The sequence below is a fragment of the Sardina pilchardus genome, chromosome 14, assembly GCF_963854185.1.
Source record: "Sardina pilchardus chromosome 14, fSarPil1.1, whole genome shotgun sequence".
Classification (NCBI taxonomy): domain Eukaryota; kingdom Metazoa; phylum Chordata; class Actinopteri; order Clupeiformes; family Clupeidae; genus Sardina; species Sardina pilchardus.
Window position 1 is genome coordinate 29,036,325 of NC_085007.1, and position 20,366 is coordinate 29,056,690.

The 20,366-nt window shown below is 43.9% G+C and overlaps 2 protein-coding genes and 1 long non-coding RNA gene across 8 annotated transcripts in view; 1 reads left to right on the plus strand and 2 right to left on the minus strand.

Annotated features, from left to right (window-relative positions):
- Positions 1-6,250, minus strand: part of sptan1 (spectrin alpha, non-erythrocytic 1) — a 35,554-nt gene extending 29,304 nt beyond the window's left edge. For 3 of the 4 annotated variants that reach the window (XM_062555199.1, XM_062555198.1, XM_062555196.1), the window contains exon 1: positions 3,178-3,222. In XM_062555199.1, the coding sequence (XP_062411183.1) occupies positions 3,178-3,207 (30 nt within the window). In that variant the 5' untranslated portion in view covers positions 3,208-3,222. Of the gene's footprint in view, positions 1-3,177; positions 3,223-6,097 lie in introns of those variants that run through there. The other variant, XM_062555197.1, reaches the window with a different exon arrangement.
- A 669-nt stretch (positions 6,251-6,919) lies between these two features.
- LOC134101482 (uncharacterized) lies at positions 6,920-7,987 on the plus strand. The gene is made up of 3 exons (XR_009941381.1): positions 6,920-7,145; positions 7,253-7,418; positions 7,520-7,987. It is a non-coding gene; the product is annotated as an uncharacterized LOC134101482 (long non-coding RNA).
- Positions 7,988-8,199: 212 nt separating this feature from the next.
- Positions 8,200-20,168, minus strand: odf2a (outer dense fiber of sperm tails 2a). 3 transcript variants are annotated; one of them, XM_062553950.1, is made up of 19 exons: positions 20,057-20,168; positions 19,092-19,205; positions 18,722-18,835; positions 18,170-18,343; positions 17,392-17,579; positions 16,388-16,526; positions 15,343-15,474; positions 15,156-15,230; positions 15,000-15,071; positions 14,740-14,856; positions 14,192-14,377; positions 13,105-13,214; positions 12,441-12,576; positions 12,061-12,171; positions 11,118-11,381; positions 10,478-10,578; positions 9,927-10,089; positions 9,475-9,600; positions 8,200-9,242 (listed from the first exon to the last, which is right to left on the minus strand). In XM_062553950.1, exons 1-19 carry the CDS (start codon positions 20,057-20,059, stop codon positions 9,072-9,074), a joined length of 2,496 nt encoding a protein of 831 aa, XP_062409934.1. In that variant the 5' UTR covers positions 20,060-20,168; the 3' UTR covers positions 8,200-9,071. The 3 variants fall into 3 exon arrangements, with proteins under 3 accessions (XP_062409934.1, XP_062409935.1, XP_062409937.1); XM_062553951.1 differs by having other exon boundaries at positions 19,092-19,202; positions 20,057-20,153; XM_062553953.1 differs by lacking the exon at positions 20,057-20,168 and adding an exon at positions 19,694-19,865.
- Between the last annotated feature and the right edge of the window lie 198 nt (positions 20,169-20,366).

Genomic DNA, 20,366 nt, shown 5'->3' on the forward strand with positions numbered 1-20,366 from the left:
AAGCATGGAAACTTGACCCTAGCTGGGAGATTGAAGTCAACAGTAACCAATGGGATATCAGTTTCTTCAATGGGATAGGCCTATCAGTTTTTTGTTTTGTTTTAAGCGCCACTTCCTCCAAAGGTGGACTCTGTCCGTGTCGTCCAGGAGGCAGACTGTGGACTCTAAAATGATGTCATTACAGCTGCATGCAGAAATCTTCAGCTGGGTGTGAAATCCCAGTCACCAGACCTCACTCCTCTTGTTAACTCTGCCCAGCCACATGACATGACTTCAGCAGATACGGAGGAGGTGATCACATATAACCAGCCTGCAGGAATGCTACCTTATGAATGTACCACTACCTTTACCTTCATGATCAAATCAAGGATGCAGAAAATCTCTCCAAGTTCTCCGACCTAGCGGCTCTTCTGAGGTGAATGATTTCAAAGGTCATATGGGTGTGGCCCCAGCAAGAGCACAAATGAACTGGGCTCTGGACTAACGTGCCTTAACCCCGCTACGTAGCTACGTAGCTATACAGCTGTACAGAGAGATAGGTGCCTCTACACTGGGTGCGCTCACTAGATAACACCATCTCCCGCCCAATTACTTAAAATGGCAGCCCTCCCCTTCCAGCACCTCCAGAATCTCTGACGCTCCTACGTCCCGCTCACCCTCACTCACTGATAACTTCCGCTCACATTCACATTACACTCACGACACGAAACTCAGAACTCAGATTCCTCAGCAGCAGAGCACTACATATAGTACACATGTGGATGCAGCCTGCAGAGCCCCATAGTACACTGTGCCGAGTGTTGTGTTGTGTTGTGGTGTGTTGTAGTGTTAACACTAGATTACTAAACATGTGAAGCAAGAGAGAGTAGCAACCATGGTACGGTCAGACCACAGGCACGTGAGCACAGGCCCACACCACCACAGAGGTTAACGTTAAGCACCACTTAACAAACCAAACAACACACCGGCGGTCGGCTGACCACAAACCAATCGTGTCACCGAACCAGGGAGGAAACAGAACAATCAAAAACTCCCTTCCTCCCTCAACAGCCACGGCAGTTTGAAGTTCTTGTCGCTAAGCAGACTTGCCACCCCGTCTTGTCGCTCGCCTTAAACGGAGCTGTTTTTAGAGCTGGCAGTGGCACACTTAGTCCCCCCTCCATCCCGGCAATCAGGAGCCTGGTGGTTTTCCCAGCCTGGGCTGCTGATAATGAGTTCCGGCGTGGCATAAAGACATACCGCGGATTCTGCAGGAGAACAGCCGAGGTATTTATAAACCCACAGAGGTGGCCAGGGACACATTTAACTGCAGAAGTATGTCGAGCAAGGACGAGAGACAGTGAGGGCTGAGAGAGAGGAGAAGACAGTGCGTGTCTCTGTATGCATATGTGTGTGTGTGTGTGTGTGTGTGTGTGTGTGAGAGAGAGAGAGAAAGAGAGAGGAAAAAACCCTGTTGATTCCCATCGTACTGCACCATTGCAATTCAAACCAAAACTCTCAGCAGAGAAGATAGAACAGACATCCTACAAACATGTTTAAAAAGCTGCTGCACTCCAGAGCCTGGCTCCTCTGCTGCTTCCAAATGAATGTAGTGAGAGCCCCCGAGGCCTGTAGCAGAGCCTCTATTTCACTCCCACGGATGGGAAGCTAGAGGGGCTGGGAAAAATCAGATGAGGTCACGTAACAACCCCAGGAAGTTTCCATGGAAACACATCTGTTATCGAGGAGGTTGAGGGGGATGGAGGGGAGCTATGACGACAGATCTAGGGAGGATGCAGAGGGCCTGTGGAATTTGCAGGAAACGGGTGGGCCGTCTCCGAGGATCTCCGCGGCCAAGAGGAGTTCATGTGAGCAGGGGAGAAACAACGCCTATCAGCGAGAAAATACACAGATAGAACACAGGAAGAGGCCAGCATCCATTCTCTATGCCTTCTCCCTGCAGCGAGATGTCTGTCCTACATCAGCCCACACAAGGCTCTTGGGGTGCTTCATACAGTCTTCTTGGCTAGAGCAAACGCTCGTGTAAAAGTGCATCTACTCCTCACGTGCCCCCCCCCCCCCCCCCCTTCTCCTTCTCCACGACCGAATTTCCTGTCAACATTCAATATTGATGAGCTTGAACTGCAGAGGAGGAGGACGCCATCGCTGAGCTACAGGCCCCATCTTTCGACATCTCTCCTCCGACTTAATGCTGAAAAGTGGCCCATCTAAAAACAGCCTATCTGGGACCGAATCGCACAAAATGGCAGCCACAGACCGATGTCCGCTAAAGGGATGACTTGAATTCCGTTTCACAGTCTTGTATGTACACTACAGTCACTGCTTACTGAATACAAGCTTTTACTCTTCTTTCTTCATGTTGTGTAACAGCTGGGACATATCCAGCTCTGCTTTTGATAAAGAAGAAGAAAAAAAAAAACACTGCAACCTTTATCATGCAGGAATCCCAGAAACGTCCACACAGAGAGACACACACTCTCAACCCCATGCAGAACACACAGCACTCCCAACACACAGCACTGGATTCATGTGACTAGTTCGTGATGAAATATGGACGCCATAAAACCATGGCTGGGAGCAGGACTGCTGCAGAGCTGAATGAATCCAGGCATAAACATGCTATAAACAGTTAAAGCACAGTAACACTTCTGTTCTTTTTGGTTTTCATTATCCTCTGTTGCCCTCTGCGGACAGGCCATCTACGGCCTTCACAAGGACAGGATTCCTCTTATCCTTCCCCTCTCGGACTACCTCCCCGGTTCATTCATTCATCATTCTTTCTTTCTTTCATCTTTTCTTCCTCTGTCTCGGTCTCTCTGGCTTCCTCCTCTCTGCACTGCAGGCAGACGCATCGCCCCTGCAGTAGAGAGGCCATGTGGGGAGGCAGCCAAGACCCGGCCCAGCCCTTGCGTCGCTCTGTCTGAACAACAGCAGCAAGCCAGAAGACACACACACACACACACACACATCACCAAGCTGGAATGTCCTTCTCATAGGGCTACTTCCTGCTCTCAACATTCCAGAACCTTCGGACCATTCTTTACCATCCCCAGCCACTCCACCCACCTACTCACACCCACTCCACTCACGCACACAAATGTGCCTCTCGCTGTACAACACGGCAAACCCATTCAAACACACACGTAAACACACTGACACACTCATGGAACACATTACCTTTAGTTTGGGTTTAATAAACTTGGACATGGTAACAGGTGCTATGGGGGGCACAACATTAATGTAAAGGTTAAAATTAAATTAAACATTGACAATTCTGTAACAGTAACATCATTTTCACAATCAGGCCTAATTAGCCTAAACATGCAAAAGGATTCAACCATCACACAGAATGGATAGCGTAAAAGCACACTCTTAATTGAATGAGAACAGCCCCACACAGCAAGACAGCGTGACAGCCACCTCTCAGACACACCCTTCTTTTCTCGACATCACAGGCCACGCCAGCTCATTCCCGGAGGGTAACGGCCAGCCGGCAATTTGTGGCCCACCTGACACAGCCATGGCAGGACTGACAGCACAGGAATGGCACTCCGCTATGGGGACTCTCCCAGGCAGCTAGGAGCATGGTAGACGACACTGGCTTGGGTTACGTGAGTGGATGCAATGCAATACCGAGGAGGCCTGCGCTGCCTACAGTGACACACTGAGAGCTACTGTAAGTCACTGGGCTGAGCCTCACAGGCCACAGCTGTTAGAGATAGCCTTCCACGGACTGATAACGGTCAATGGCTGCACTCACCAAGGGAGACTTTGAAGTAACTAGGCAACCCAATCTATTCAAATGCGATCATCTCACTGAATGGATTTCGGGGAATGCTTATAACCAACAGTTCACCCATGATGACGGTGACAACAAAACATGTCCATATAGTTTTATGATGGGAATCAGTATAAACAGCCAAGACCCGGCTGTTTAAACTGGTTTATAAGTGTGTAACTAAACCTTTCCTGATAGCACAAAATAATAATGAGGCCTACACTTAGAGACTCGCATTACATCTAGTCTGCCTTGACATCGCTGTGCATTGGTATGACATACTAAATTGCTGACACTAAAAAGTCAGACATAATGAGGACCCCTTCTGAGGTGCCTGAATGCATAATGCGTACAGCTGAAGGAGCACACCCATGTTTCAATTCCTCACTGCCACAACTGTGTGTTCGGTCAACCACAGCGAAGGTAACAGGGTGATCTTTTTGATGGTATCTTCATAAAGAAGTTTGCCAGGACATTGTAAAGGTTAATAAAAGCATAGTGCGTAAGATTCTGTCTAGCTTCTCAGAGTGATGCTAAATAACAGATGCGTCACAGGGGACAGAGGACAGGATCCATAACACCAAAGCTAATTCTGCAGAGAGGCCCAGGGCCCAGAATAGCCCGTCATTTGATTATCAACTGAATGATGATTACAGCGTCAGAGGAAGGGCCCACCACGGGTTCCTTGTCTGAAAACTAAATGTCAGAGCCTCTGTCCTCACATCCTAGGCAACCTCCAATAGCCTACAGTAAGGCCAAAGGACTAAGTGTGAATACTAATGACTGTGCACAAAAACTAGAACTTTCCAGCTGACATACCTCCCGTTGAGCTGATAGAAATGAGTGCTTTGGCAGAATAAATAGTGTTGACAGAGAATGCTGGCATAGAAACATACAAACGCATGCTGTACGAACTTCAACTTCAAGTATTAACATATGTGAAGTGGTCAGCATGATGGGTCTGTTTAAATGGTGATTACAAACTATTGTGGTATGATGGTGATGGCTCCGCTGGTGTTACCTATTCGTTCACGACCACACAAAGAAATGTCAACATTACTAATCCGTCTTTCCCATTGAAAGAGGAGGCGCTTGGGATGGATCTGCCCTGTTAAAATGATCTGCGTACTAGGCTCATGGTAATCTGAACATTCTAAAAGTCGACAAATGGAAGTGTTTAAGCCTCTTTGCAGGCGAACTGCACCGTCTATCTGACCAGGCACTCCTGTACAGCAGACTGGACGTCAAATAGATCCGCGAGGTTCGCCATTGTAGCAACGCTGACTAAACAAAACAATACGCTGGTCGTTGACTGATTTTCTGTCATACGAAAAAATATATACATTATATAGGAATTGCATTGGCTTGTTAAAACCCAATGCATTTTCACTGATTTGCTTGTTAAGATGCGATCATATCAAACAACGCTTGCATACAAACACACTGCCTTTCGCCTGATTCCATTTGTTCAATGACATTCCAGTTCGTCTGGCGCTGGGTGGGTCCTCCACATTCGAAATGTCTAACATTAGCTAGCTTCAGCAGGGGATTGGTGCACCTTGAGAACAACAAAAACTAGCCAGTTTCTCATAACATCTTCGATTTACACAAGAACAGGTAGCAACAGACATTTCAGACAAATGACACATTTATCGAACTTGACATTTTCAGTTAACCCACTTCAACCGCTAGCACCAAGCTAACATTATCTAGCACACTAGCCAAGCTAACGTGAACGCCCTGGACAACATATTTTCTTGGGAAGTTACAATGACAGCTACACCGGGTACTTAGCACCTAAACAACCTGCCCATGCATTCATTAATTGTCCACGTCAGTAATATCCACCAGAAATATTATTAAACATAACGAACTAACCCAAAGCTAACCACCAAGGTACACGTCTGCTATCCCACTTCACGTTAACGTTACTGGGCGAGTGATTTTTATGGGACAAGTGGTGGAAGAAATACTCCAGCTAACAGTAACCAATTCCAGAAACATGCGTTTTGCAGATCCATTGACGTTATGGTTAAAACTGTCACGTGAAAACGAATGTTGCACACATTTTTGTGAGATAAACCTTTGAATGGGTTTATCTTTGCCTTTACGTTATATATTAACCTTTCTTCAGAGCTTGCGATAGCATGACAGCTAGTTTGGAAGGCAGGTAGCTGGTAGCACGGTCTCAAGCTTGCTAGCAAAACTCTTAAGCACAAACACTTAAAAGCTGTAAAAACGATACAATGTTCAAACATGCAGGTGTTGGTATGGGTTCTCTAGAAGTATTACTATGTTAAAATATCAACGCAATCATACCTCTTCAGTGTAGTTTCTCTGCTTACTAGGACTGGAACGAAACGGGTGGCAACCTCCCCGAATGAAATAGCTGGTGGTGGCGGCGGAGCAATATAATACTCTTTTCGCGAGGGAGTGACATCATACGCCGCAGCAACACACCGAGCGTTTGACGAAAACATACGGAATAAACCGAGTTCACATCCGACGGAAACAATTCACAGTCATCAGTCTAATTATTATCATGGTGACTTTGTCACTAATAAACACACAGCCATAACCTTAATGTTAATATGGTTGTTCATTAGTGAAATGTGATTGTTCATTGTATTTTTACTTAGGCCTAGGCCTACATAACAAAGTCCCTATGATGGATGTAATAAACCTTTTATGAGCTAGGCTATAGCCTAATTTCATTTTTTATTTTTTTTTAAAAAACATACATAAACAAATGTAGATAAAATATTGCTCATAGTAAATGGTTTGGTCAGAGCCTCAACATTGTTCATTTAATTCCCGGTGGTATTGGATTTGTCCAGGAATGTGCTGACTAGTCTACATCAGTCTCTCTGAGCTCTACACTAGTCTGAATTTTGCTGTCTGATGTGATATTTTCAGATAGCCATGTTAGTTGCCTCAACGTCACAGACATCATAAACATTTAGGTTAAATCATGCACCTTTATGTTGGAGGAGGTGAACTGTAGGAGACATATCATAAAATGTGGCCCCCTTTGTTCCCTGTTCATTTCTTTTAGGCCTACTACCTATTGCCTAGTCTATATGCCTTTGTCTTAAATCATTGATACCCATCTAGAAGGACAATCGATGATGGTAGGCTACTTTTCACACATACTCAACCAATGAAGTGTCAACATTCCACTGAATAGCCCTCTCAGCTATCAGCCAATGGGCTGCCAGCACACCTGAGAGGATGTATGGTATATAAAGACCCCTTCACCTGTCCTGTACATCATAAAGGAAACTCCAGAGGCAACGATGTCAGGAAGCGAGTCCTCCAGCGTCTCATATGAGGGCCGAGACGATGGGCACGACAGAGTTACCTGCCAGTAAGTTAGATTAATTCAAAAAGGGTGGTTGCATATTGGCCATAAGCTATGATCATGTTTTACTCATCAAAAAAGGTAACCAAAAACAATGTTTATTTTTCCTACAGGCTGTCTCTCGAAGAACGTCAATGTCTCAGAGAACGGAATGGCAATACAGATAAGGAAATGACACACATGCCAGTGGAGAACACCATTCATTCCATCCAAAAGTGTTCTGAGAAGGCCACATCACAAAGACCTGAAACTGGTTTAGCAGCTGAAGAATATTCACAGGTAATGTATGTTTTGAGTTAAAGTGCATTGCGCACAAACAAAAAGACACTTCATGGCATAAAGATATCCTTCATCAGTCTTAATCATCTATTATTTTTTAGGAAAACCCAGAGACAAGTGAATCAAGACCAACTGAAAGTTTTGGGATTGCTACAAATGAGTCTTGCAAAAGGCTGGAAGATGAATTGGAGAAGACACAAAGAGAGTTGCAGCAGTGCAGAAAAAGACTTAAAGAAGAGCAACAAAAGGCAACACATTACCAAAGAAAGGCTCTCATTTATAAAGCACACATTTTACACATCCGAAAGATCTACGATATCCCATCCAAAGTAATGTGATGCCTCAGTCTCCACTGTGTTTACTGTTTTTCATTGAATCTTAATAGTAGTTAGTGATTGGTCAATATTTTCTATATAGCTCTTTGTTCTTGTTCAGCTAGATATATTTGAAATATACCAGCCTGTCACTCAGCTAGCATGTTTAACATGTCAGTATATGCCATTTTGTATTACACAATACCTGTCCTTTTACAGACAATTGTTTTTCACTTATAAGGTAATATAGACGTATAAGATACAGATTTAATGCATAATCTGCATAATATCCTCTTTTGCAAATAATTTCAACAAAAATACCACAAATGCCTTTTCACATGTTTATTACATTTCAATAAAAATCTATACACTCTTATAAAACATTTATGATACTGTACTTTTATCATAAAAATACAATTTGCTATTGCATTATTTTTGACAGACTGTTATATCATTTGGAGATAAATTATTCACAATTTACATCATGGACAATTAGACAAAAAAAAAAACAATCTAGTGACAGCAAAGGTGCAGACATACTGAAACATGGAAAGGTTGACCGATGTGTTAAGTTTGTTTGAATCACACACACACACACACACACACACATATATATAAAAACAGGTAGCACCCATGAAGGAATTCTTCAGCAGAGGCACTAAAGAATTGAAGAGCATAATGACAAATGTAATGCTAAAGGTTATAACTGAGCTTGTGAAATACTGTTAACTTAGTTAGAAGTGTATATAACGTGTAGCATTTTAGTTATGAGTAAACAAGGGGTATATATGGGCATATATAAGTTGTAGGCAACTAACACAGATTATATGAGTAACACGTGTAAGACCAATTACAGTATATGGACTTGTTAAAACTGATGTAGCTCCCAGGAAGGAACTTTATTTCCCTATATACCAGTGGGTTTAACTGTACAAGTACAGCACACTGGACTCAGGGGGTCCGAGACCAAACAAGACAGCCATGGTTCAGAGATGGTTTAAAATGTCAAGTTTGCATTTCATATAGCACCTTCATTTTCTTATATGTTGCCACTAATACATCCATTTGTGAAGAAGGTAAAGAGATATGACTTGGCCACAGCCCAAAAATTGAGCCACTCTTGCTTCAAGAAGATATGTGAATAAGGTTATCATATCAATCTTTAGTTAGTACATCTAGTAAACTTAGTACAAAGTTTTAGTTGACACAAGGAACCTGAATCTCAAAAACGTCCTGGAGGCAGTCACATGCCCAGGGACGTGTGTCTGTTGCATTCATGTCGGCATTTTGGTAAACGGTAAGTGTCTGAGGAGAGAGGCCCCTTCCCTGGACATCTCTCTCAGAGAGGGGAGGGAGGGCGGAATGAGCTGGTGAGTGCTGAGTCACCAAACACACTGGCGTAAGAGGCTTTTAGAAACTGAACGTAATTTTGCAAACTGCGATTAGTGCTGTCTGACTGCTCCAGACGATCCTTCACATCCTGGAGCCTGCTCTGGTATCGCCTCTCAGCCTGTGAGACACAGCAAACAGGAGGAAAGGGAGTAATTAGATCTAAAATTGTCATACTTCACACTATCATAACATAATCAGCTCACATCGATCACAATTACTTAACATATGACCCATTAGTTGACTAAATCAGTCGAAAAGTTGGGGTGCATCTTATTATGAAATGTTGTAGCAACAAAGAAACGAATGTGACAATGAGACAGCAGTTTTGTGATGGGTGATTAATCTCCCACCTCCTCTTTGGTCCGCCGAAGCTGACTCAGCTCCGTGGTGGTTCTGCTCAACTGGGTCTCTAGGTCCAGAACCTTGGACTGGGTTGACCTCTCTTTTGACACAGCACGCTCTCTGGTCTGGGTTACCTAGTCACCACACAGAAGAGAACAGAGGCATTCATTGGAGCAAATGCTGCAAAGTGTTCCTCTATTGCTGAGGCAGGTCTACAGCAGCTTAGGTCAGAGAAAACTAAAAATGACTGTAGCAAGAACAATGTGATGTATGACATGTGTTTATCATAATATTATACACATTAGGTTAAGTTCATTCATATCAAATTATATATTCCTATTGTGACAGACAAAGAAAATAGTCAGATACAGTGTAGATAGATGGAAAATAGAGGCAAAGCTTCAAGAAAACCAGCCCCTCTGAGAGTATCCCATCCCCCACACACGAGGTGCATGCATACCTGCTTCCTAGCGTCCTCCAGGGCTTCCTCTAGCTGGCGGGTCAGAACAGCGCATTCCCTGGACTTCTCTTCCAAACGGACCTGATTGGTATGGATGGTCTCCTCCCGCTTGGAGATCACTTGCATCAGCTCCCGGTTCTGGGCTAGGGACTCTTCAAGCTTGCTGTTGACAAAGAGAAGAGAATTATAATGCAACTGAAGAAAAGCAGTGACAGACTCCATGCAAATGGATCTCAAAATGATGCTGTAATTCACTTGTTAGTGTAATATAATCATTTTACAATCTGTAATCTGATTGTCATTAGATTGAAATCTGCTCAAAATATCAGATTTCTATGGTAGAGGCTAACAGATGTGATCTATTAAAACTAATCACACAAACCAATGATGCAAGCTATTGAAACAGAGACTGAAACCCACACCCTGAGCACAAACTCAAACATCTGGTTTTCCCCTATGAGGTCAGGGTAATATGATTCTGGCTCTAGCATAAAGTCCATGTGAAGGTGGGGTGCGTGATGGGTGTAGCGTCGACGGGCTGACTGACTGACCGGTCCAGGGCCTCCACCCTGTGCTGCAGCTGTTTGTTCTCCTCCAGCAGCACCATGTTCTTGTGCCGCACCATCTCCAGCTGACTGGCCTGCTGCTCCAGCTGCAAAACACAAACACCAGTCTGAGCACAGCGGCCATTTTGTGCTCCAACTCGGAGTACATACGGACATTTATTTGATGTTTGAACAGCTGGTGTAATCTTATAAGACACTTGGGCAGGGTAGCTGGGAGTAGATGAGACTTCTAATTTTTTGAATGTGCAGTCCTGGAATCAATTCAGGCGTTCATAAAATAAGTGGACACAAGCTCCACTTTGATTAAGGACTGAAACACCATTTTTGTTATAATCTAATCAACGCTGGTTCAAGTGGCCAGTTAATATGATGGTATGTATGTGTGATCTTTCAAAAAAAAAAGAAAATAAATGAAAAATTAAATCACAACGCATTAAGGATCAATATAACCATTTTCACTTGTATCCATTTTCACTAACGTAGCCATTTGGAATAAATACAACATGTTTAGAAAAGCAAACTATTTGACAGAAAGACTTGATTAGATTTATACACGTACTCCTAACACTGCAAGTCCCCCACACTAGCACACACTGAGTCGGTCTCCTCCCACCCTGATGCCTACCTTCATGCGCAGCTCTGCGAGGGCGTTGGTCATGTCGCTGGTCTTCCTGTCCTGGGCCCTCTCGTGCTCCTGGGCCTCCTGCAGCTGCAGCTCCGACCGCCGCAGGGCCTCGGGCAGCGGCTCCAGCTCCGCCAGGCGCTCCAGCAGGCCCTTCTTCACCTGCTCGATCTCCTGGTCCAGCTCCTCGCGCACCGCCCGCGCCTCCCGCTCCGCCTTCTCCAGACGCAGGCTGTAGTCGTCCGCCTCCACCCGGGCCTTCTGCAGCTGGGAGTGGAGAGACGCAGAGGGACACACGGTTGGTTCTGTTTGGTTCAGTGCAGTTCATGTTCCTAGAGGTCTAAGACTGTGACTTCCCTTAGGCCTCCCACTGAATCAAGATACTTACATGACCTATTCTGCAATCTCTCTAGATAAAAGCATGTGTAACATCTATCATGTTAGAGAATTCTGACCACAATTGATTTCACTCATGGTTTTACTGGTACAGAACCGAACATATTATTTAATGCTCACAGAGGACATGAGCATACTTCCAACACATTCATCCATCTGAGCAGCAGTTTTGTTAATTCACACATGAAAACAAGGGACAAGACAAAACAAATATGGTAGAGATGGCCATGTGCAGTAAACCTGTACTGAGATCAGTCCAGTGTAGTTTACAAAGCTTTCGCATCTGATGCTGCAAACGCAAATAAATCCTGAAGAAGATTACGGCCCTACGGCATTTCATCCCTGAATAGCTGTTAATGGGACATTGTCTGTCTTTACTGCTAATCGTCACTGTTCTCACCTTGACATGAATCTCAACCAACACACAGATTGGACTTGATGGCTTTCAATCACCTCCAAAGGCCGCCTAATTCCCATATGGGCAGAATGAGGGAAGGAGTCCTTTGTGTGGCTAAATGGATGGGTGATAGGGGGGAGGGATGTGTGATACCTGTGCTTTGTAGCTGTCCACCAGACTCTCGTACTGCTTCACAGAGCTCTTCACCTGCTGCACCTCAGACTGGGACAGAGACAGCTTCTCCTCCAGCGTATTCAGAGTGGCCTGGGACCGAGGACACATACATTACACACACTGATCAAGTAGGAAATGTACATATATGTTTAAATGTCAGATGATGCTACGTCCAATCTGTGTCATTTTTTAGAATTGAACAGAAAGAAAACTATGGTGCAACAGCCGTACCATCTGATTTCAACACGCAGTTATTTCCCAATCCCACCCCATCAGCATCCTCCCGATCATTCTCAACTGTCATATCCAGATATATTGTAAGCAAAAAGTGCTCAGAGATAGCAAAGGGGATCCCTCACCTTCAGACTCTGGTTCTCCAGTCTGGCTGAAGTGCTATCTGTGGTCAGCCCATGAAGACGGTCCAGCAGCCCTTCCCTCTCCACTCGCGACTTGTCCTCCACATGTTGCAGCTGCTCCGTGAGGTCTAGTATTCGCCTGCACGAAAAGTAATGACGGTCAGCGATGAGGATCTGCACAGGCATTGAAACGAACATCATATATTCCATTTAAGGAATACTCTGAAGTTTGCACGATTACAAATAAACATGATTTATCAGCTGTGGCCTACTGGTTAAGGCTTCGAACTTGTAACCGGAGGGTTGTCAGTTCGATCCCCGACCAGTCCACGGCTGAGGTGCCCTTGAGCAAGGCACCTAACCCCTCGCTGCTCCCAGAGTGCCGCTGTATGAAGGCAGCTCACTGCTCCGGGTTAGTGTGCTTCACCTCACTGTGTGTTGACTGTGTACGGTGTGTGTTCACTAATTCACGGATGGGATAAATGCAGAGACCAAATTCCTTGTATACGCAAGTATACATGGGCAATACGCCTGATTTGATTTGATTGATTTGATTTGATTATGGGTTTTGAACAAACTATAAATCAACATAGAGTTGGAGTCGAAAGGAAGCATGCTGTTGGTGAAAAGGATTTCATATTGTGTGTGGTGGCGGCCCGCTCCTCACCGGTTCAGGATGGAGATCTCGGTCTCCATCTGGCTCTTGACCTTCACCTCCTTGGCGTGGCGGTTGCTCCAGGTCTCAGCTGCAGACACGGCGTCAGCCAGCTGAGCCTCCTGAGGAGAGCACAGCACACAACATGAGCCCGCTGATTCAATGGTCCAGTCCACAAAGACTGCTTACTCAATGTTTTATAATACGGTCACAGAATATCAATTGTCTTACTATACCTCATCTTATCTTATCTTAACAAATGTGTCATTAAAAACAAATGAGGATACAAAGGATATGTGAGATTTGGGTTAACAGTTCAACTCCATGGCAATCACAAAGGCGGGAATAAGGCTGATAATTTAGTTAATATTTGAATGTAAGTGGGTCAGTCAAGCTCAGCAAAATGATACTCAGAGGCATTTTGTATACTTTACTCTGCTGCATTCATTTGTAGGCTTATAATGTGTTGTTGTCAAGCATATGCTTATCTACCCAATGTCCCAAGACATACCGGCCCTAATATAAAGGATAGGAGAGAAAAGCTGTGGCGGCAGGTCCAATAAAGTCACGGAGCACTTGAAGGGACACTTTACCGATTAGCGTTAAGCTTTGTATCTTTAGAAAACCAGTCATGTTTTTGAATGGTCGAGCATCATTCCCTCAGTTTGCCTTGAGATGGGAGAAATACAGATTTCAATGAAACCCATGAATAGGACTTCCTGCTTTCAATGATGTAAAATGATGATTTTTACATCATTGAAAGCAGGAAGTCCAACATTGAAATCCGTATTTCTCCCATCTCAAGGCAAACTGAGGGAATGATGCACGACCATTCAAAAACATGACTGGTTTTCTAAAGATACAAAGCTTAATGCTAATCGGTGAAGTGTCCCTTTAAGCCTTCATTTTGCCAATTCATCCAAAGGCCTGTTATCTCAACACTAACAATCTCAATCTGCCTGAGCTCAACAAATTCTTCAGCCCATGCTGCAGTCTGTGGTCAGTCTGTCAGTAGAAGAGAGTACATTCTGGAACCCTCCACCCCTCCCACCTCTGCTGATCATCCCCTGCTCTGCCCTGCTCTGCTCTGCTGACTCACAATCTCCATCAGCTTGGCACCCAGCTGCCCGGCGGCGTCCTCGCTGCGCTCTGCCCGGTGCTTCTGTGCCCGCGTGGCCCGCTTCAGGGCCTCCTTGTCCCCGTCGGCCCGCTCCCTCAGCCCCCGCAGCTGGGCCTGCAGGTGGTCCATCTCACCCTGCTGCTGATTGGCCGTCCGCTCCAGGTTCTGAACCAATTAGCAAAGAAGACAGAAAATAAACAAACGTTCTTTAAGAACGCTATGCTATTAGAGTTGTATGGAAACATTATTTTTGCCCATACCAGCTATTTATTACATTTATTTTTATTTTAATAATACCATCTTTAGACACAGAAAGATTACAAACATTAAGTTTCATCTCTGAGGTCATACCAATATTCTTGTATCAGGCATTGGTCTATCACAGCAGAGTCTCTATACACTCACCCTGATGTTGTGACCATACTCCCACTTTGTGTAACAATCTTACAGTAATGTTTTACTTTAAACCATTTTACACTTTACCATTCAAAAAGAGGACAATGACATATTCACATGTTTTTTTATACCTTAATCTGAACACTGAGCCGGTTATTTTCAGCCTCTTTGCTCCGTAACTGTCCCTGGAGATGCGCCCGTGTGGACTCCAGAACTTTGGACAGCTCACTCGTGGTCTTGGCATTCTCCTGTTAGAAACACAAATGGTGTCAGAGAGGTTATCTACATCCTTCAAATCCTGTGAAAGTCTAACACCTTAGCCTCAAATTCCAACAACCATGGTCGTCAGTGCAGGCTTCAAATATCCATTTCATTAAGCTGAGTTGTTTACCTTCTCATTTTCCAAGAGTGATGTGAGTTGTTCCAACTCCTTTTCTTTGTCCTGAAGTTTAACTCGAAGTTGCTGCAGAGTAACAAGCAATATGGATTGAAAATCTCCTGTGACACCCTGCTATGTAAAGAAACATTTATGTATGACAAGACTTACCGCATTTTCTGCCTCTATGTCTGTTAGCTTCTTCAGTAAAGAATCTTTTTGTTCCATTAGACGTAATGAGTCCATCTGTTTTCATAAACGTACACAAAAATGCATCACTGTTATTGCCATGGAGATCTGATCAACCTGCTTAGCTTAGTATTTAAGACAGTCTGCCCTCTACTGGTTGGATGAGTACCTCGCGCCCATGCTGCTCCCTCAGGAGGTGGCGAAGTGTCCGATTGGTGCCTTCAAACGTCTCCAGCTTCTCTAGAAGCAGATCCTTCTGTTTAGCCATGAGTGAGGAGTCAGACCCTGACAGCCTCTTCTCCTGAAGAGAGACCAAGAAACATCTCAATTACTCCCTTAAATCAATTCAATACCATTAAAGGAATAGTTCGGAATTTTGGACATATATTGGTGATATAGGTCGGTGGACACCATTTTCAGTGAATTTCTGCCCTTCCTTAAGTTGCAGCGTTCATCTGGTGCTAATCTGGTGCCGAGATAACGCAAGTCAACGGTAACATCCAGCCTGCCACTGAAAACAGTCTTAATCCACTCCACAGAACACCCGAAACAAATAAATTATAACGTCAGACTATCGATGGACATGTCTGTGTTGATAGAATAATGTTAGGGAAAAAACTAACCTTGCATCGCATTGCAATAGCCTATACTTTGTTCCCTGTATGACAGTAGCGGATTGATATTGAGAAACTAGTCCCTCAACATGTAATAAATCATTGAGTTGCAAGGTTAGTTTTATTTCTAAAATTATTCTATCAACACGGACATGTACATCGATAGTCTGACGTTTTAATTTACTTGACTCGGGTGTGCTGTGGAGTGAGTGAGACTGTTTTGGATGTTACCGTTGAAATGCGTTAGTTCAGAACCAGCTTAGTAAAGGGGAGCGCTGCAACTTAAGGAAGGGGTTAAACGCGCTAAAAACTGTCTCCACCGACCTATATCAGCTCGGCTAAGTTGGAAATGAGGTCCTATGTCCAAAATTCGGGACTATTCCTTTAACATCATTCACAACAAATTCATTATAGTTTTCAATACAACGGATTTTGGAGATATTCAAGATGTAATAAATTCAAAGCAAAAATGTACATGGAAATGTGTGACTGAACTTAAATGAAAATCAACTGAAATCGCTGCAAGACTGCTACTTTCAGTGTTTAGACCTCTGGCTTGGAAGGCAAAAATAAGAGCGTGTGACAAAAAACGGCACCTACACTGGTGCTGCGGGACACGCGGCTGACCGTCTCCCTGAGTGCGGACACCTGCTTAGCAGCTGCTGTGCCGTCCAGCTCAGCCTCCAGAAGCTTCTTGAGGAGCAGGTCCTTCTCCTGCAGCAGACTCTCCTTCTCCAGCCTGCACAACACAACACAACACAACACATCTGCCAGTCAATTCAGTGGTACCTATGCCGAATCTGTCATATGCAATGTGGCAATTACGTAAATGCGTTACCAATTTCTGCCCTCTAGATTTACACTACACACAAAACGTAAGGGATAGCTGGCTTTGGGTGAAATGTAATGCTTCAGTACAGAAAGTACCGAAACATTGAGCTGTTGGACATGCACATTCAAAAATCTAGAGGTGGTCACATTAAACTCACCAGTAAAAGTTATAGTGGGTTTTAGGATCATTCTGAAATTGCACCCAGAAGCCAAATATCTCTGACGTTTTTTGAGCAGTGTATATTTGAACTTAAATTTAAATTAATGTTTACCTTAAGTTGAGTAAAGATTGTTCAGATAAAAAGAATTTACTGCAAACAAATGCATTCAAAAAGCAGTGTTAGAGTTTGGGATCTCCAGACAACTCACTTCATGGCACTTTGGCTTCAGGCTTTAGGCTTATGTCTGACCTATCATAACAAACACATCTATGTGTGTTAAAGGTGCAGTCAGCAGTTGTGCAGGAAGCTACATTTGTTTGTGTTTATGTTTCTATTTAAATGTATTAACGCTTTTTTCCAAAGCAACATACATCATATTTCAATCATGAACCAAACAAAACACATCAGGGAGGCAGCTCCCACCTCCCTTCAGTATTCCCACAGAAACAGGGTTTTGTTTTTGGGCAGCTAGCGAGTCGTGAGGAGATGATTACTGAACGAGGCAAAAACATTTATGGGCTTGAAACTGTGTATGATTGCTGACTGCGCCTTTAATGAGCACAGACTTGCAGGTTGGCTAGCTTGCCAGCAGTTATCAGCAGTTTTTCACACCTGCTGAAGTCCGACTCCTCCAGGATCTTATCCATAGACTCCCGGAGGCGGGAATTTTCAAACTCCGTGACCTCCAGCTCTTTGGTGACCTCAGCCAATTCCTCTTCCTGCTCAGCGATGACCCGTTGGGAAACACTGAGTCTCTCAGACTGACGCTCCAGGAGCTGCTCCTTTCTGCGCAACTCCACCTAGGTGTACACACACACACACACACACACACACACACACATACAAATAGGACAGGGTTCCACTTCAAGAGCTTCACATTCTCTTTAAGTCCAAGACTAGGATTTAAGGGCCGTTCACACCAAAACTATAACTATTACGATAACTATAAACAAATATCACTGTTGTTAATATGAATGATGACGTTCACATATAAACTATAACGATAACAACATGGAAAATTATATAGTTAGGGATCACTTTTAGACCAATTTTTGAGAACGATAAAAACAGCCAGTCAGAACCCATCCCATTTTAGCCATCACATTCATTAACATGAGGAGAGACGTTGGTCGGAGTGGACGCTTTTATCGTTATTTGCGTGAATTGGTGCCCCTTTAATCCATGTAAAGGAAACCAGTCCAATATGCTTAGCAGAGCGCACGCCCTTATGTTTGTTCATCTTTCAATTGCTGTGGACAAAGGTTTATTATTCAATAAAATTGGAAATAGAACTTATTCAATGTTGGGCTATTGCTTCAACCTCTACTCTAATGCACCTTGTGCACTACTTATTTCCAAATGCTGTGGTACATTTCAGAAGGGCACCCACCTCACTCTTGAGTGAGCTGACCTCCGTCATCAGGCTATCGATCTTCTTCTCGTACTGGCTGATGCGGCCGTGCAGGACCTCCTCCTCGTCAGTGGACAGGTCCTCCAGGCGCAGCGCTGCAGGGGACGGCTCGCGGTCATCGAGAGGGGTGATCTCCAGCTGGTGTGTCGGCCCCTGACCAGACAGAGAGAGAGAAAGGGTAAAAGGTGAAGAAACAGAAGGAACACTGAACAGGATTTTTTTTTTGGTGGGAAAATGAATGTATATTTATTCTTGAGACATTTTTTAACTACATTATCACACACTTACCTTTTTGTAACACATCATGTTTGAGAGAGGCAATCTAAACATGTCTGACCAACATATAACCATACATACAGCAACTACATTTCTGGAGGACCTGTCTTGAATTTCCCCTTGGGGATCAATAAAGTATCTATCTATCTATCTATCTATCTATCTATCTATCTATCATCTGTTTATGACACAGGAGTATCCACTAAAGCTGTGAACATCCATTCAGAAACCTCAGTGAGATAACCTTTCTCTCACCTCCCACTTGAACGAGGGCACCCGAGTGGAGCTCCTGCCAGGGGGTATCCATGGCACCCGCGTCTTCACCTTGGCCGTGGGACGCAAACCATCAGAGTTCATCTTTTTCTTTGCCTTCAGTGCAAAGCAAAATAAGGCAAACTTATTCATTTCATTCAAACACAAGGACAGTTACAGTCATAATGGAAGTTGTTCACTATATATTTAGAGACTGCTTCATGGATTAAGCCTAGCCCTCGACTAAAAGAAAACTTTCCACTGACTAAATCGTCTAGTACTAGGCTTAAATCCACATATCACACAAGGCTGGAGCATTGTGATAGAGCTGTAGGAGGTCGGCAGCATTTTAAAAGGTGAGGCAGTCGTATACCTTCTTGGGTGAACTGGTCTTCGGACTCTTCTTCACATGGACATGCACAGGTGTGTTGTCTGACACGTGCACATGCAACGGAGGTGAAGAGGGGCTTGTTCTCATTGCTTTCTTCTGTAAGCGCAAGGAACAATAATGGTTGTGGTACATCAACCTTTCACTAGAGAAGAAGTTAACTTAAACTTAACTGAACGTATGGCTTCTGTATGAGTCATGTTACATAGCCTATTGTATAGAACGAAGTCATCTTTGTTTGAAAGCAATTTGGCCATTTACCTATGACTTATCAATGTACAACACGATAATTCCACATGGGTGGGGGCTATATGTAAATGACATATGTCATCTGTGCAGGCAGTGAGTATCTTATGAGAGCTAGTGTAGCTGTTTGTTTATAGTTGAGTGAATGCATATCACGTTACATTTCAACACGTGAGCACTCATTATCGTCACAGCAGTGAACCTAAGAACTAGGCTAAGAACTAGGTAACATAAGAAGGAAGCCCATGTCACATAATGGATAGTGTTAGTTTCAAGATGCTTTAATACTACGTCTACGCCCTTCACCATATATAATTATAGACGAACTGTATGAATCTCACCTGAATCCTTTCTAAAGCCACAGCATCCTCAGATGATCTCCACAGCTTGGTTGCCAGAAACTATTCTTAGCTAATGTTAGCTATATCGTGCTAACTCGTAACAAATGCTCATGGATACACATCTCTTCGGAGAAAATAGCGTGTATATTGATACTGAAGACCAATCTGAAAATAGAAAGGTTTTTGGCCGAAACACCATTTTATAAAATACGTTGTAATCGGTGTCAGTCATTCTCTTTGTTGGCAAACTAAGTTAAGTTAGTGGCTTGATAAGCTCACTCGTTAGCCATCATCTGCACAGTGCAGACACACCGAAAGACACAACGTTAACATCATATAACATTGTATATTGCTTCTCCTTACCATGAGAATTACCAGATATCCAAAACCTCGATATAAATAATTGAAGATTTTATCTTTGGCATGTCCTCCTGGGTCAGAAAGTCTTGCAAAGCTTCTCTTCCGGCAGGCACAACGCCTGTTGCACGTGATTGGCAGATTCAAAACCTTTAATGACTTCAGGAGCTTGTGATTGGAGGAATCCACTGACCTTGGTTGGCGTTCCATTTTATGTTGTCTGTAGCAACCACCTTGGAAACAGCAGACCCGTGTTGTGGGTTGGCAAGGATACCTAGTTCTAGTCTACTGATACATTCTGTTGCAAGGGACGCCG

Excerpts from the sequence above, each read along its gene's own strand:
- odf2a (XM_062553950.1), bottom strand. Across the intron at positions 10,579-11,117 it reads TCGCAGAGCTGCGCATGAAG|CTGGAGCAGCAGGCCAGTCA; the intron begins GTAGGCATCAGG and ends TGTGTTTTGCAG. Across the intron at positions 9,601-9,926 it reads TGGAGGACGCTAGGAAGCAG|GTAACCCAGACCAGAGAGCG; the intron begins GTATGCATGCAC and ends TGTGGTGACTAG.